Raw genomic sequence first — 16,893 nt, 5'->3', positions numbered from 1 at the left:
AGGGGAATACGTTGAAGCGTTCCAGGGTAATTACTTCATAAACTGGCAGTGGTCAGAATTGAAAAAATTGGCCCGGTCACGAAGGCAAAAACAGGCTCTGGCGCGAAGTGGTTAAAAAAACAAAACAAACAAACCCTAAACAAAATGCAAATGATATCTATAGGCCATTGATTCTATAGGTTTATATGGTGGTACAGGTTACTATTTGTCTATGGCCCTCAACTTTTTTAGTACATGTTGCTAGTGCTTATTTGTTGTATTTATGGCATTCTTAGTGGTTATATATTCATAATCTAGGATAAAGGAAAACAAAAACACAAAACAAATTGAGACAGCACTCCAGCACATCCAGAAGAATATGTGCAATTTGAACATCAAACAACTTTTTCTTCTGGATTTGCTTGAGTGCTGGAAGGATTTTTGCACCCCCAACTGCTTTAACGGTGGTTTGCCATAGACAGTAAATGTAAAAATATCTATCTGTAGTACATATAAATATAAAAAAATGTAAACAATTTACCTTTCCAATTTTTTTTTTAACCCCTTCGCGACCTTGGGATTTTCCGTTTTTTGCTCCCCTTGTTCCCAGAGCCATAGCGTTTTTATTTTTTGGGCAATATGGCCATGTGAGGGCTTATTTTTTGCGGGACAAATTGTACTTTTAAACGCCATTACTAGTTTTACCATATCGTGTACTGGAAAATGGGAAAAAAAATCCAAGTGCGGTGAAATAAAAAAAAAAAATGCAATTCCACAGTTGTTTTTTGTTTTTTTTTCTTTCCACGTTCACTGGATGCTAAAACTGACCTGCCATTATTATTATCCAGGTCATTACCAGTTTGTAGACACCAAACATGTATAGGTTCTTCTTTATTTAAGTGGTGAAAAAAAAATCCAAAGTTTGCTTAAAAAAAAAAAAAAAAAATGGTGCCATTTTTCGGGATCTGGGGCCGGGTGAGGGCTTATGTTTTGCGTGCCGGGCTGACGTTTTTATTGATACCATTTTGGCGTAGATGCGATGTTTTGATCGCCCGTTATTGCATTTTATTGCAATGTTGCGGCGACCAAAAAAACGTAATTCTGGCGTTTTGGAATTTTTTTCTCATTACGCCGTTTACCGATCGGATTAATTATTTTTTATATTGATAGATCGGGCGATTCTGAACGCGGTTATACCAAATATGTGTATGTGGGGTTTATTTTTTATTTTATCTTGAATGGGGCAAAAGGGGGGTGATTTAAACTTTTAAATTTGTAAAAAAAAATTTTTAGATTTTTAAAAACATTTTTTTTTTTTTTTTACTTTTTGCATGCTTCTATAGTCTCCACAGCAGACTAGAAGCAGCAACTGTCTTATCGCCTCTGCTACATAAAGGTGATGAGCAGATCACCTCTATGTAGCAGAAATGCTCCTGTACTATGAGCACCGACCACTAGGAGACGCTCATAGTAATCTCTACATGACAACCACTTGAGTCTGCTGCAGACTCAGGGTTGTCATGCCCACCTATCGGTGACCAGCGATCACGTGACGGGGTCACCGATGGGCGGGGTAAGTGACGCGCTTACGGCGCGACGATGTTAAATGCCGCTGTCAGAGATTGACAGCGGCATTTAACATGTTAACAGCCGCGGGTGGATCGTGATTCCACCCGCGGCTGTTGCGGGCACATGTCAGCTGTAACAATCAGCTGACATGTGCCCGGTTCAGTGCGGGCTCAGCCCTGGGCCATTAAGGGGTTAATAATTCATGGGGTAAGTCATACAACCATGGCACAAACAATCAGTTTATGCAAATATTAGCCTTTGAGGTGGTTCATTGGTGAGAACAGTTGCCCTGATTCAGAACCCACAAGACAGTACAGTGTTTCCTTCCAGGAAATGTAGGGGGTTACACAGGAAGCCTCTTAAAGGGAATCTGTCAGTAGGATCACCCCTCCTAAGCTGTCTATATGGACAGGCAGGTCATAGGAAGCTGAATAAAATGAAACATTTATGTCTTCCATCTGATGTCTTATTCCAGAGAAATCCACATTTTTCTTACATGTAAATGAGCTGTTAAGATCTATGGACCGGAGACACAGCTTATTTTTTAAAATAAAAGAAAGCGCTACCAGTGTGAACCAAGTAATGATGGACACTTTGCTCTCGTAATCACACACAGCTCTGCAGTGAGATCAGAACACTACAGCAGAAGTGAACTTCTTAAGAACCATCAGGTTCGAAACGCGTCTGTTCCGAACAGGGGTTGTGACTATATGCTACTAGTCCATCTATATTTTTAACTGATCTAATAAAGACTTTGGATTTTACGAGTTACCTGAAGCTGGATGCACTTTTTCCTCTCTGAACTTTATCTCATTACACACACTTGCAGCAACACTTGTCTTCTCATAGTGCTGTTAGCTCTGCTGCAGAGCTGTACCTAATTACAATCAACACAGTACAGCAGAGCTGAATCTTGTCTCATTACAAACACATTTAGCACATTTACTTTTCTTCTCACAATGCTTTCAGCTCTGCTGTACTGCCCTCCACCCACACTGGCTGCCTGTGGGATGGAAGCTGAAGCACTGTGAGTGGACAACAGCAAATGTTTTTGCATTGAGACAAGCTTCACTTCTGCAAGTCTGTGTTAGCTTTGTTGTATTGTGTTCTCACTGCAGAACTGTACGTCATTACAAGACTCACGCAAGACACTGGTAACACCCCTTTTTATTTAAAATAAGCTCTGGAGGCAGATTCTCATGCAGATCAGTGTCCGGCCCATAGATCTTAACAGCTCATTTACATATAAGAAAAATGTGTATTTCTCTGGAATAAGACAACGGATCACAGATATCAAGGTATCATTTTATTCAGCTTCCTATAATCTATATGACCATATAGACTGGTTAGCAGGGTTGATCCTACTGACAGATTCCCTTCAAGACACCATTGCCATTCAGACTGAAATAAACTGGTTTCTAAAAGATATGCCAAAACCCAATTAGCATTGCCGGTATATTCCCTAAGTAACTATGCTATAGTGGAAAATTCTGATATTCGACAACTGGTATTTCAATCTCTGTACACTGAAGCATGAGTATAAATAAATTATTTCTTACCTTGTTTGTTTCCAGGTTTTCACCATCTTTCAGCTTGACGGGATCAATCTCACAGGGTTTATGTAACTCGCAGATCTAGGGAACACAAAAACCAGAATATTGAGAAATGTCCGTAAGACATCAGTACTTAGCAATCTTAATCCTCCAGAGGGCGCAGGGAGCTTGTGTTCCTCTACAGCTGAACTCCCTGTAGACTGATGGGCCTCACAGATTGTTGGGGCTGAGTCACTGTGAAAGGAAATGTGCGGTTACTTGTTGATAAGTCAGAGTCCCAGAAGTTTACTGTCTCAGGTTGACCAGAGATGGTCTGAAAGGAGATATAAGCAGGGTGTAACCACCAGCTGGATGACTGGATGTGACACTTAAGACACAGCCACATATGTTATAAAGAAGGGAGTATCAGCTATTTCCATATTATTTGCACTTCATCTCTAACAAAGAAAGCAAAAACTATAAAACTAAAGTTTTACAAAAATCAGTGGTTTACAATTGATTTTCTTGAGTTCCTTTTTTTTCATACTGTACTGTGGCTCTGACAGTTATGGGGCAGCACACCGGGGATTTGCAATGCATTTCTCATACAGATGTGTCATTATTGGGCCAGTAAAGTGGGGGAATGCTTGATCTCCTTAAAGCAGAGGTCCCCAACCGCCGGTCCGCGGACCAGGACCGGGCCGTTGGGGTTTTTCAGCCGGTCCGCGGGGAGAGGGGGCCCCTCCAGCCTCCAGCAGGGCCGCCATCAGGGCATGACTGCCCTGACTCCAGTATGGGGCCCGGCCGGTAGGAGCCCCCTCGGAGCCCCCCTCTTGTGCGTCTCTCTCCTCATGGGGCCCCCGGCCGCATGCTAAGCGCCGGGTCCGGGACATCTTAGCGCTGCGCTGCTGCGGCAGCACCTTCATGATTCCCCTGACTTCCGGTCATGTGACGGCGCCGTCACATGGCCGGAAGTCAGGAGAACCTGGTGTCAGCGATTTGGACAAGCGCCAGGATTCTGCAGGGATCGCATGGGGGTAAGTATAACAAGTTTTATTTTTTTTAAATACAATTAACTAGGAGTGGGGGGAATGGGAGATGCACATGGGGGGAGGGGAGAGATGAGAGATGCACATGGGGGGAGGGGAGAGATGAGAGATGCACATGGGGGAGGGGAGAGATGAGAGATCCACATGGGGGGGAGGGGAGAGATGCACATGGGGGGAGGGGAGAGATGCACATGGGAGGGAGGGGAGAGATGAGAGATGCACGGGGGGTGAGAGATGCACGGGGGGGGATGAGAGATGCACGGAGGGGGATGAGAGATGCACGGAGGGGGATGAGAGATGCACGGAGGGGGATGAGAGATGCACGGAGGGGGATGAGAGATGCACGGGGGTGAGCTGCACATGGGGGGGTGAGAGATGCACATGGGGGGGTTATGTTTACATAACTTTGTTGCCTTATGAAGGGCGGGGGGGGCCCCCAAAAATTTCTTGCACAGGGGCCCACTACAGTCTGTGTCCGCCCCTGGGATGAAGTAAATGCAGCTGAACAGCAGCTGTCAGGACAGCTGCCCTGTCCTGCTGCAGGGCGTGATGGGGCCTCAGTGATGCGGCTCCTGGCACAGCACATTATGTGGGGCTCCTGGCATAGCTCCTGGCGGGGACCTGGTCTACACTATATGATAAGTATGCACTAAACTCCAAATCCCTCCATTACCCCGCCCCCATATGACCAAAGCCCCGCCCACCCCACCCCCTCCTTGCTGGGCCATGGAAAAATGATCTTGCTTCAAGCCGGTCCCTGGTGCAAAAAAGGTTGGGGACCACTGCCTTAAAGAGACCACCTGAGTATGCATCTTACATGCAATGCGGATACTTGTAAAATCGCTTTTTACACTCCAGAAAAAAGGGCGACTTTGCATAATTTTTCCAGGTGGCATCTATCAGTACGGGGAGCTGTGATCACATCACCCAGCACATTAGGTGATAGAAGGATGCGCACGTAGCACTTAATGTGTTAATGCTGCTTTCTGCACTGTATTCTGATAAACAGCTATAATTAGTAACATGCACAGTCGGGTCAGTTCAGATGGTTAAGCAGCTGCCTGGAGCTTCACAATAAATATTAGACGTTCCTATGTAAATCCATGTTGTCTGGATGGAACGGTAATCGCAAACAAACTGGAAGCGTCCGCAATCCCGGAACTTATTGTCTATGTCACCAAACTGATTACTTTCCAGTGATAAAAATAGTTTCGGAAATGTTTTGTTTTTTTTGAAGAAAAAAAGAAGCCAATTTTTTAATGTCATGAGAAAAGGATTCCTGTGGCTCTTTTCCTGGAAATCCGTATAAAGCAGGAGGCGGCAGCTTATGGCTCTCTCCAGCTGTTGTTAAACTGCAACGTCTGTTACAAAAAGCAAACATGTTAGTGGTTGTACTTCAAGAGCCACTACGAAGACGACAGCTTAGCCTCCTAAAGGCAGCAGAATATGGGAATATGTCACAGCACTCTAATACAATAATCTCCATAAAACCGAATGAAAAGCAAAATACGTGGAGATGTAAAAGAATGTACAGGCACTAGGTGAAAAAAAAATTATATATAAATGATATGTACATACATGCAGTTGTGCTCAAAAGTTTACATACCCCGGCAGAATTTTTCCTTTCTTGGCCTTGTTTCAGAGAATATGAATGTTTACCAATAAACTTTCTCCACTCATGGTTATTGGTTGGGTGAAGCCATTTATTGTCAAACTACTGTGTTTTCTCTTTTTAAATCTTAATGACAACCAAAAGCATCCAAATGACCCTGATCAAAAGTTCACATATCCCAGTTCTTAATACCGTGTATTGCCCACTCTAACATCAATGACAGCTTGAAGTCTTTTGTGATAATTGTGGATGAGGTTCTTTAGTTTCTCAGATGGTAAAGCTGCCCATTCTTCTTGGCAAAAAGCTTCCAGTTCCTGTAAATTCCTGGGCTGTCTTGCATGAACTGCGCGCTTGAGATCTCCCCAGAGTGGCTCAATGATATGGAGGTCAGGAGACTGAGATGGCCTCTCCAGAACCTTCACTTTGTTCTGCTGTAGCCAATGACAGGTCGACTTGGTCTTGTGTTTTGGATCTTTGTCATGTTGGAACATCCAAGCACGTCCCATGCGCAGCTTCCAGGCTGATGAGTGTAAATTTGCCTCCAGTATTTGCTGATAACGTGCTGCATTCATCTTTCCTTCAACTTTTACCAAGTTCCCTGTGCCTTTGTAGCTCACACATGCCCAAAACATCAGCGATCCACCTCCGTGCTTTACTGTAGGAATGGTGTTCCTTTCATCATATGATTGTTGACCTCTCTCCAAATGTAACATTTATGGTTGTGACCAAAAAGTTCAATTTTGGTCTCATCACTCCAAATTACCTTGTTCCAGAAGTTTTAAGGCTTGTCTCTGTGCTGTTTGGCGTATTGTAGGTGAGATACTTTGTGGCATTTGCGCAGTAATGGCTTTCTTCTGGCGACTCGACCATGCAGCCCATTTTTCTTCAAGTGCCTCCTTATTGTGCATCTTGAAACAGCCATACTGCTAGTTTTCAGCGAGTCCTGAATTTCAGCTGATGTTATTTGTATGGTTTTCTTTGCATCCCGAACAATTTTCCTGGCAGTTGTAGCCGAAATTTTTGTTGGTCTACCTGACCGTGGTTTGGTTTTTACAGAGCCCCTGATTTTCCATTTGTTAATCACAGTTTGAATGCTGCTGACTGGCATTATCAATTCCTTGGATATTTTTTTTATCCCTTTCCTGTGTTATACAGTTCAACTACCTGTTCCCATAGATCCGTTGACAATTCTTTGGCTTTCCCCATGACTCACAATCCAGAAATGTCAGTGGCTGGAGGAAAGATGCAAGAGTCTGTCTGGATTCCAGAAACTCACTCAGCTTTTATGTACACACATTGATTACAAGCAAATAGGTTACAGGTGAGTATGTTACGTTTAGTAGCCATTAAAACCCATTTGTGTCAAATTCTGTGCATGTTATCAGGCCACAATTACCAGGGTACGTGAACTTTTGATCAGGGTCATTTGGATGCTTTTGGTTGTCATTAAGATTTAAAAATAGAAAACACAGTAGTTTGACAATAAATGGCTTCACCCAACCAATAACAATGAGTGGAGAAAAAGTTTTTTGGTTATCATTCATATTCTCTGAAACAAGGCCAAGAAAGGAAAAATTCTGCCGGGGTATGTAAACTTTTGAGCACAACTGTATATGCACCATGCATTTTTCTTTGTACTCTTCACCTTTGCTACACAATAGAGTTTTAGGGCCAGCAGTTCCAAGAACCTTTAACTTGGTGTCATCACGCCAGAATATAGATTCCCAGTAATCTTCATATTTTTCAGCATGGGCCCTGGCAAATTGTAGGTGGGATTTTTTTGCATGGGATATAGGAAAGGTTTGCTTCGTGGACGACATCCATGCATGCCACTGCTCTGCAGTACATGCCACATTGTGTGAAGGGAAATGCTCACCTCAGTTTGGCTTTCTACTTCTTTAGCTAACTGCAGAAAACTTGCATGTCAATTTTCTTCAACCCTTCTCATCCAAAGACGCTCCTGTTTTGGTGTTAATGCAGTGTACTCATTTTTGCAACATGGTTTTGAATGAATTGGTTAGCAAAATTACTTTTTCTGGATGAGTAAAACAACAAATCTTGTTTGCAATCAATGGCCCACATCTGTGGGTGTATTTTGTAGAATGGTATCCCACAGAAAATGTTTATTCTGAAAGGAAACAAAGGTTTTCTGACAAATCTGTTGGGGTGTACTTATTTATGAGGAGCCCTTACATATGCATATACAGATACACACGCGCGCATGCGCACACACACTGGGTTACCTCGTCTATAATAGGCTTTAGTGTAACTTGAAGATAATGCATTCCAGCTAGTTTCATGGTCTCATCAATGCATTTGGAGGTCAATGAATTCCCTCTGAAAATGGTATTTGGATCTCTGACAAAGAAGAGAAAAGAACAGAAAAGATGACTGTAGTGAATAAAAGAATTGGGCTTCCTCCGATGGAGGAGTTATCAGCCATATTTCAACATTTTTTCATGAGAGGTTTATGACTAGATATCCACTTGAGGTGATGTTACTGTTACCCAGAACATGATTCAATGTTAAATTATCTAAACCCTTGATCGGGACTATGGCATGAATGTGAATTCAGTCTTTTTTTATCACTTAGGTATAGATCTTGTAATTATTATAGAGATAATTACATGTTATGCAAAATGTGTAATAAAGGATGTGATTCATGCTTTGTATAAAGGAATATCTCTTTTTAATTCACAGCGGGTGACAGTTTGTGTTACATAAGGAATACAAGATGATAATGCGGGGCCGTTTGTACAACCGAGGTGACATTGCACTGACTCATAACCCAGTTTCCTGATCTCTACAGATACATTCCTATTAATCTTAGAACAATGAAGACATACTCCAAGGCTCAGGCTGGTACAGGTTTACCAGGATTTACTGACTGTACAACAGAACAACTTGAAAAATTGGATTTTATGACCAAAGTTACCCCCCCCACCACCGAAACTATAAAAAAACACACAGATCAAGGTGTTTCCCAAAATAACAGGTTGTCCCTTATTCATAAGATAGGGAATAATTTGATGATTGCTGTGGGACCGATCCTGAGATTGGGTTGTGGGACCTCAAGAATAGGGCTCTATAACCCAGTTTTGAATGAAACGGAGGTAAGCATGCTCAAATTCTTTTCTGTTTATTTACGACGGTGCCAGGCAAAAGCAGAGTGCTCTATTTTACTTTCTCTGGCAGTCCCATTGACAATTAATGGACCGGAGGCCGAATATGTGAACCTCTGCTCCTTTTCAGGACGGGGCTGATAATCCCACTCTTGTGGTTCCAAAGTCCTGATCTCAGAGGGTCCCACCAGTTGGGACTCCAAGCAATCATAACCCTTGAGTCCTCATCAATGATAAAATTGCTACTTACTGTGTTCTCTTCACTTCAGCGTTAGCAATGGCGCTGATGAAAGGCACTATCTTGCCATAATGTAAAAAAAGACGGACCAGAGGTATTGCAGCTTCCTGTTTTTCTCTGCAGACTTCACCCAACACGTGTGCAGCAGATGCTGAAACAGGCTGGAAACATTGGAGACAAGTTACAATTTTCACATGGCGTGAAGATAAAGCTGATGACAGTCACATCAGACCATTCAAATGCAGGAAAATAGCGTGAACAATAGCATGTCCTGCACTGCCACGTTTATAACATGGAGCCGTCTATTGCCGCATTAATATGTACAAAGTGTGAGGCGCATCATCAAAGATTGAATTCAGGAAAAAGATGTCCAATCTGCTTCGGTACTATTCGCAGAATGGGAGATAAAGACAGCCACTGGTGAATACACTGACAAGAACATTATCTTACCTTTACAAACTACATATATTAGAGGTTTTACATTATTATAAAGGGAACCTGTCACCTGCAGATAAATAGCGTTTAAAGGGTTTTCCCATGTATAAGGTACATTTTAATTAATAGATCTTGAAATAAAAATAAGTTCCACAATTGGATGTTTTAAAAAAAATGTTCCTGTGCTGAGATAATCTTAGAAATGTTCCCCTGTGTAATGGTTGTGTCTGACCATGCAGGAACACAGTCTGATCATACCACATCGCCTGGGCAGGTGAGGAAGAAAAAGAGTATACAGACAGAATCAGCTGTGATCCCATGCTGTCCTTTCTGTAAGGCAAAACATTTCCCTGCCTATTTTTAAGGCATGTGTTACATCAGTGCGACTCAAACACAAAAACCAAAATATCGAAACGTGACCTAGTGTAACGTCAAACTATAAGCAAAGGGACAGCTAAGCACTAGAAATTGCCTTTAAAGCGACAAGAAAATATGCATAAATGGTCAATAGAATACAAATAGTAAAATATAAAATCTTTATATAGTTGCATAGACAATATTATATAACTTTGAGTTGTTCCAGTGGAATGGTGACACGCGTAACAGGGAGCATATCAACACGTAATACAGAATGATGCCAGACAAGATACTGGTACATGAATGGTTGCCCACTGGTAATACTAAGATAGATCATAAGTTGGCACAATAAATAATGAAGTATTGCCTAATATATATAATGGACGTATAGTAATTAATAAATATGGACAATGCCACGATAACAATAAGTATTAAAAGTATTGAAAGTAATTAAGGACAATTACCACAGGTAAGTTTATTATTATTGATTGCATTGTATGATACCACTAGACAGAACTTATAGCTATATCTAGATGGCACATTATACCAGTACAGAAATTGTTTGAATACTTAGATTTTATTGTGGCATTATCCATATTTATTACTTACTATATGTCCATTATATTTATTAGGCAATACTTTTATGCTTCATTGTGCCAACATATGATCTACTGTAGTATTACCAGTGGGCAACCATTTATCTACCAGTACACTGGAGAACACGGCCAGCAAAGGGACCCTGTCCAAGAACAGTATATGGGCCGTATGCAGTCCAATATCTCCTCATAAAGCCCAATTCCACCTGCTCTGGATATGGAAATGGACCCCCTTACCTCTTCAGCCCGTGTGGCTGCACAGGTTGCCCCAATGATACAGTATGTCCACCTTTGTACCAGTATCTTTCAAATCATCATTCTGCATTACTTGTTGATATGCTCACTGTCAGGTGTGTCGCCTTTATACTGGAACGACTCAATTTTATCATACAATATTTGATAGCCATATGCAATTAAATAAAGATTTTATATTTTACCATGTGTATTGTACTGGCTATTTATGCACATTTTCTTATTGGTTTGTAGGCTGTTTTTTATACAGGCAGGGAAAAGTTTTACCTCACAGAAAGCAGCAGTTGCAAGCCAGTGACATACAGTCTGCATAATCACTTATTCTTCCTCCCCTGCCCAGGAGCTGTGGTATAATCAGACTATGTCCCTGCACGGTCAGACACAGCCATTACACAGTACACAGCAGGGGCACATTTATAAGATTATCTCGGCACAGGAACGTGTTTTTTTATCACATCCAATTGCGGAGCTTATTTTCATTCCAAGATCTATGAATTAAAATGTACTTTTTTTTTTGTGAGAAAACCCCTTTAAAACATGTGTGGAAAGTTTACTGGTAAAATATCTACAAAGTGAAAATGAAGGTATATTCTAACTACAGCCGCTCGCTTCCAGTCAACAGGGCTCTTTAGGGGAGGGTTACAGTCACCGCTCGCTATACAATCACTTCGCTGCACATAGATTGACAGTTTGCTCAGCATGCACAAACTGTAGAGCAGGCTGTGAATCAATGTGCTAGGGACTGATTACAGCGTGTTCACTGTGTAGTGAGCGGAGACTGTGACAGCTGCCGCAACGCCCCGATGACTGAAAGCGAGCAGCCATAATGAGGGTATAACTTCATTTTCACCCTGTTGCCACGCTTCTAGTAAACCTTCCAGCCATGATTTAAATGCTATTTACCTGCAGAGATTACCACTATATCTAAAAGTAAACGGCGTTTCTGGAGGTGACAGGTTCCCTTTACTTGCAGTTTACAGTAGCATAGGAGCTTCTTTATGGAGAGTAAGGCTCTGTTCACATGTCCATTTATCTGTTCGGTATAGAATAGATAAAAGGTAAGAGATAAACTGAACATGAGCGCACAGGATGCTAATTCCAACATAAGCAAAAGTGGCCCCACTAATTTATATGGGGTCTGCCTAGTTTCCATTTGGTGTCCATTATTTTTTAGGAAGAGAAGAAAGAGTGCTGAATGCAGAACTTTTTTTCTGTTCTAAAAATAAACAAATGGAAACCAGATGGACTCCATATAGATCAGTAGGGCCCCTCAGCTTCCGTTTGAAACAGGAGTGGACAACATGCTAATCTGGTTTATCTGTTATATTTGTCTATTCTAAATGGAAAAGATAAAGGACATGTGAACACAGCCTAAGGTGATCTAGCAGGGACAGGTACATGTGATCAGCAAAGGGAACAACTAATTGTTTTGCCTGCCCTTTTCAGATGCTCCAGTGCTTCTTTGAGAAACGTCTTCACACATGAATGTGATGTCCCTATCCTTTGCCTTACTCTTTGATCAAGTGCAGATCAGTGGTCAAGTAAAGTGCAAAATCCACACAATCTAATATCAACGGCATTATTGGCCAATGAGCCTGAAAGTGGACAAAGATGGTGACAGTCACTGAGAGGGAAGTTTTATTATTTCTGTGTAGAAGACAGCAACAGAAGAGCTTGGAGACTTACCAGTAGATGGCAACCTAATATTTTTGCTATTACCATCATGCAACATATTCAGAGAAACAGCAATTATGATAGCAATCACCAGCATTTTTCTGTCAAATTTCAGATGAAATAATTGTTCACTTTATTTTTAGTTCAATGACGCTCACTATTTGTGTGTCCACAGACACCAGTCATGAGGCAGCTACGGGCAAAGAACCCCATAGTGCCAAAACCTCCAATACTCCAAGGGTCTGATAACCCTATTTATATAAAGGAAGAGAAAAGAGAAGGAAGACCTATGCAAAATGGTTTGCCAACCAGGTCATTAACAGTTTGCTGCAGTTTGATAAAGTATTACAAATCTAACTGCAGCTTCAGGTGACTTTTCAGAATAATCTGTTGTGTGCATACATGAGGAGTAACAGTACAACTAGCCATTGCATGACTGATCATTCATTTTTAGCAGTTTTACCTTCTACAGACAGATTTGTAGACAGATTTAAGCAGTTTTTGAGAGTGACTGGTCAGTTCCCAATAAGTAGGGAAAGAAGCATATTTCTTTAAAGGGAACCTGTCACCATGAAAATGCAGTGCAATTTATAAGCATTGTTATTTTGTTGGGGGAATTTAGTAGATTGATATATAGTTTTCTGAGAAAAGATTCTGCATAACCTGTGTTTTAATCATTTAAACTCCAGTGGGCAGTCCTATCAGTGATTGACAGCTATCTCAGCATGCACACTTATACATAGAAAGCTGTCAGTCACTGATAGGACTGCCTACTGTACCGAAGCAAGAGCAAAGTGAGTAAAACAAAGGTTATACTGAATCTTTTCTCACAAAACTATATCTCAAATTACTAAGCTCCCCTTACTCTATAACATGGTACTTGCAGATTGGCTACCTTTAAGGCTAGGGTCACACAACTGTATTTTCTCTTATCCAAGAAAATTGGTCCGATTATCCTAAACACACTATGATTAGTGTATGATCATAGTGTGATCATATTTTCTCAGATGAGAAGATGAGGAAAAATAAATTCTATCTTCTCCATTCTGTCACACCATGAAAATCATTTGAGTGCGGTCCAATTCTTGCCACGGACTCATTGACTTGCATGGCCAAGTACGATCCAATTTACGGATGCAAATAGTGCATGCTGCAATTTTTATCACGGACAGACACTGTCCGAGGAAAAGAAAAATCGGACATGTGCAGGGCCCCATAGAATAACATGCGGTAGGTCCGAGTGCGATCCAATGTTTTCTCGGATTGCACTTGGACCAAAAATATGGTCGTTTGCATGAGCCCTAATAAGATATATTAAAAAAAAGTTTCTTATTTCTACATGTACGAAGGAAGAAAAAAAAAAGTATAATTACTGCTTAAATAAATACTGAGTCATCCCAACTTCTGTAAAATCACATTTCTTTTAAGAACAAAGGCTAATAAATGCATAAAATGGCAGAATTCTCAAGTCCAATGTGAAAAATAACCACTCATTCAATATTGTTGCAGGTCTCATACACACAGTCTCAAAAATTTGTCTGGGGCATAAATCACTCATCAAAACAACATGTATACAATAGCTTATTCAGGTTTTTCCCAACCACAAAGATAAAAAAAAAAAAAAAAGTAACAGGAGAGGATCAGATTTGAAGCTGAAAATGCAGATTTGATTAAATGTGTGCTTACTAAGCATATTAAAGACAGCCAGAGAGTGTCAGTGATGGAGTTATATTTAATTCAGTTATTCCAAAGTTATAAGGTCTGTGTTTGTTCTTTAAAGAGCATTCCATTAAAACATTTCCATGTGTAAAACTAGAATGCAATCCCTACAATCTGACAGTAGATTCTAGTCAGGTCCAGAAATATTTCGACAGTGACACAAGTTTCGTCATTTTAGATGTTTACCAAACAGTCAAGACACTTCTGGACATGCGCAGTGAGCCTATGAAGGCGAGAAGCGTACCCCTGACTTCAGAGGAGCAATGATGTGGGCGAAGTAAGCCACGCACATGTGTGAGATTTGCCACTAACCACTAACTGTCACTATATGAGTGGCTGTAACCATGAGTAACTAAGCTGGTGCAATGCTCTTCACATGGGGTAAGCTACAAAGCTAATAAGAAAAACTATACTACATTTCTTATTGAAGGCATTTGCTAATATTATTATTATTACACCTACTACATATTACAATAGGATCTTGGAGATGGGAAAACATCTTTAACTTGTCCAATTACTTTTGAGCTCCTGAACTGAGGAGGCTTTGTAGAAAAATGGTTGCAATTCCTAAATGTCTCACAGGATATTTTTGTTCAACCCATTTAATTAAACTTGAAAGTCTTCACTTCAATTGCATCTCAGTTGTTTCATTTTAAATCCAAAATAGTGACATGCAGAGCCCAAATCACGAAGATTCGGTCACTGTCCAAATATATCTGAACCGTAGGGATTATTAATCAAAAACTGGCTTTGCCTTACTAGACCACAGTTTGATTAAAAAAACATATTACTCTACAATACTCCTCAATGCAATGACAGGAGGGTTAATAAATTACAAAAAATCTACAACAGTGCCTCTCAAACTTGGGAGACTGGCATCTTTGTATATTCATGCAGAATTGGTTTGCTGATTTGCTACAGATTCTTCAGAAAATTTGTAGCAGAAATCCAAAGATCAGACTCCGATTTCTTCTGTGGATTTCCCAACAAAACTACATGCAAATTAATCTTATTGTAATTCATTGCAAGAAAGCAGCATTAATCACCATCTCACATGGAGTTTCTTTACTGTAAGAGCAGTGAAACTATGCAACTCTTTGCCCTTGATGTTGTGATGATCGATTCACAAACAAAAATTTAAGGAGGACCTAGATGCTTTCTAAATAAAATATTAAAAATTCTAAGTACTAGATTCTGTGATGGGACCTTGATCCACGGTACTAGTCTTGATTGCCATATGTGAAGTCGGAAAGGAATTTTTTCTACAATATATGCCACAGTGGCATTTCTCTGTCTGCACCATTACCTTGTTGAACCATACAATAAACTCATTTTCTGCTAGCTTTAATGTTTAAATAAAATCTGTACATAAAAAAATACATTTTTAGACCAATATTGAAGTTGAGACATCCCCATGTTCTAGCAAGTGAAATCCTACTAGAATAAGATGCTTACAAGACGAAGTTGCACTATTAATAGCAATTGAAAATTATAAGGCGCGACTAGGAGATCAATATCATAGGAAAAGACTGAGCCAGATTCATCAAAACCTGCGTTGTTCATGCTGGATTTGATGAGGAGATGTGTTGGACTCAGATGCTCCTCATACGTGAAAAGGAATACGTGTCTTCATGAATCTGGAGCATCAAACAAGTGGTGTACACCTCTTTGTGCATCTTGCTACATGTCCTACTCCAGTCCCTGTTGGAATAAAATTTGTGATGTAGCGAACATCACTCGTCATGAATTTGACAAGCGGTGATTGCCAAGCCCCCATACCAGCTCTGCCTGCTATTTTCAGGGCTGGGCTAAAATGCCATGAGAATGACAAAATTAGATATGAGACTTTTCAAAGCTTTTACAACAGAGTACTGGTGTAAAAGCTTTGATGAATCGGGTCTAATGAGATCAAATACATGGCTGACAACCTAGACTAACAGCTCCAACATAATGAAACGGCAAACATGAAAATTGAAAAGCAATCTTTTGTGAGGTCAAGTGTCTGCCTGCTAGAGTGTGTGGGCCTAAAAGCAGATGACGTGGAATGCGTTGTCCAGTGAGGTTCTAAGGGGCCATGTTTTAGTGTGTAACCATGGGAAGTGGATTTAATCTGCGCTCATGTGGTTGTCCTGAGGAAGGAGTCAGATTGACTTTGAAACGCGTTGACAATAAACCACTTTTCTTCATTCATGGTTTTTGGATCCTTATTGAAATTCAGCAGCGCATATTAAAGAGCACCCGTGCGCTCAGTAAACCACATACACTGTCAGGTGGGCGCCGTTACACTGAGTAAAATGATACCTTTGTTGATGAAATCCGTCCAGTGGTTCTTTTATCATCTTTATTTTAATTTCTGCCATAATGAGATGCTCGTGCTTCAGGGCGGCCTTTGGGGAGGGGCTATAACTGGTGATCAGCTTATGTATTCCTATCTCTGGCTTCTGACAGGTCACTGTGCTTTTAGTGACCTGCCTACTATTTTAAATATTGCCTTTGTAATTTCAGTGGCAAAGTGAAAATTTATATCCCCCAAAATGGTCACTGCCGCCCGCGCATGTGCAGTAGCATCTATCCCTTGCCGATGCTACTGCGCACACGCCATTTTGCTAGAGGAAAAAGAAACTTGCCTGCAGCAATATGGCCCCTGCCACCCGTGCTTGCGCAGTAGCATTTCTCGATTGCCGAGAGATGCTACTGCGCATGCGCGGCACCCAAATTCTATTTCCAAAAGCAAAAACGGGTAGCGGCAGCCATTTTGG

General features: G+C 41.0%; 1 protein-coding gene across 2 annotated transcripts in view; it reads right to left on the bottom strand.

Moving 5' to 3' along the window:
• Positions 1-16,893, bottom strand: part of RASA3 (RAS p21 protein activator 3) — a 230,725-nt gene that overhangs the window by 37,985 nt on the left and 175,847 nt on the right. For both annotated transcript variants that reach the window (XM_073664847.1, XM_073664846.1), the window contains exons 11-13: positions 9,114-9,262; positions 7,985-8,099; positions 3,108-3,182 (exon numbers count right to left, since the gene is read on the bottom strand). In XM_073664847.1, coding sequence (XP_073520948.1) covers positions 3,108-3,182; positions 7,985-8,099; positions 9,114-9,262 — 339 coding nt within the window. The remainder of the gene's footprint in view (positions 1-3,107; positions 3,183-7,984; positions 8,100-9,113; positions 9,263-16,893) is intronic.

Source organism: Phyllobates terribilis, unplaced genomic scaffold, assembly GCF_046119375.1.
Source record: "Phyllobates terribilis strain yellow unplaced genomic scaffold, ASM4611937v1 Scaffold_2__4_contigs__length_985480577, whole genome shotgun sequence".
Lineage (NCBI taxonomy): Eukaryota > Metazoa > Chordata > Amphibia > Anura > Dendrobatidae > Phyllobates > Phyllobates terribilis.
This window is presented reverse-complemented; position numbering and strand designations above follow the sequence as displayed.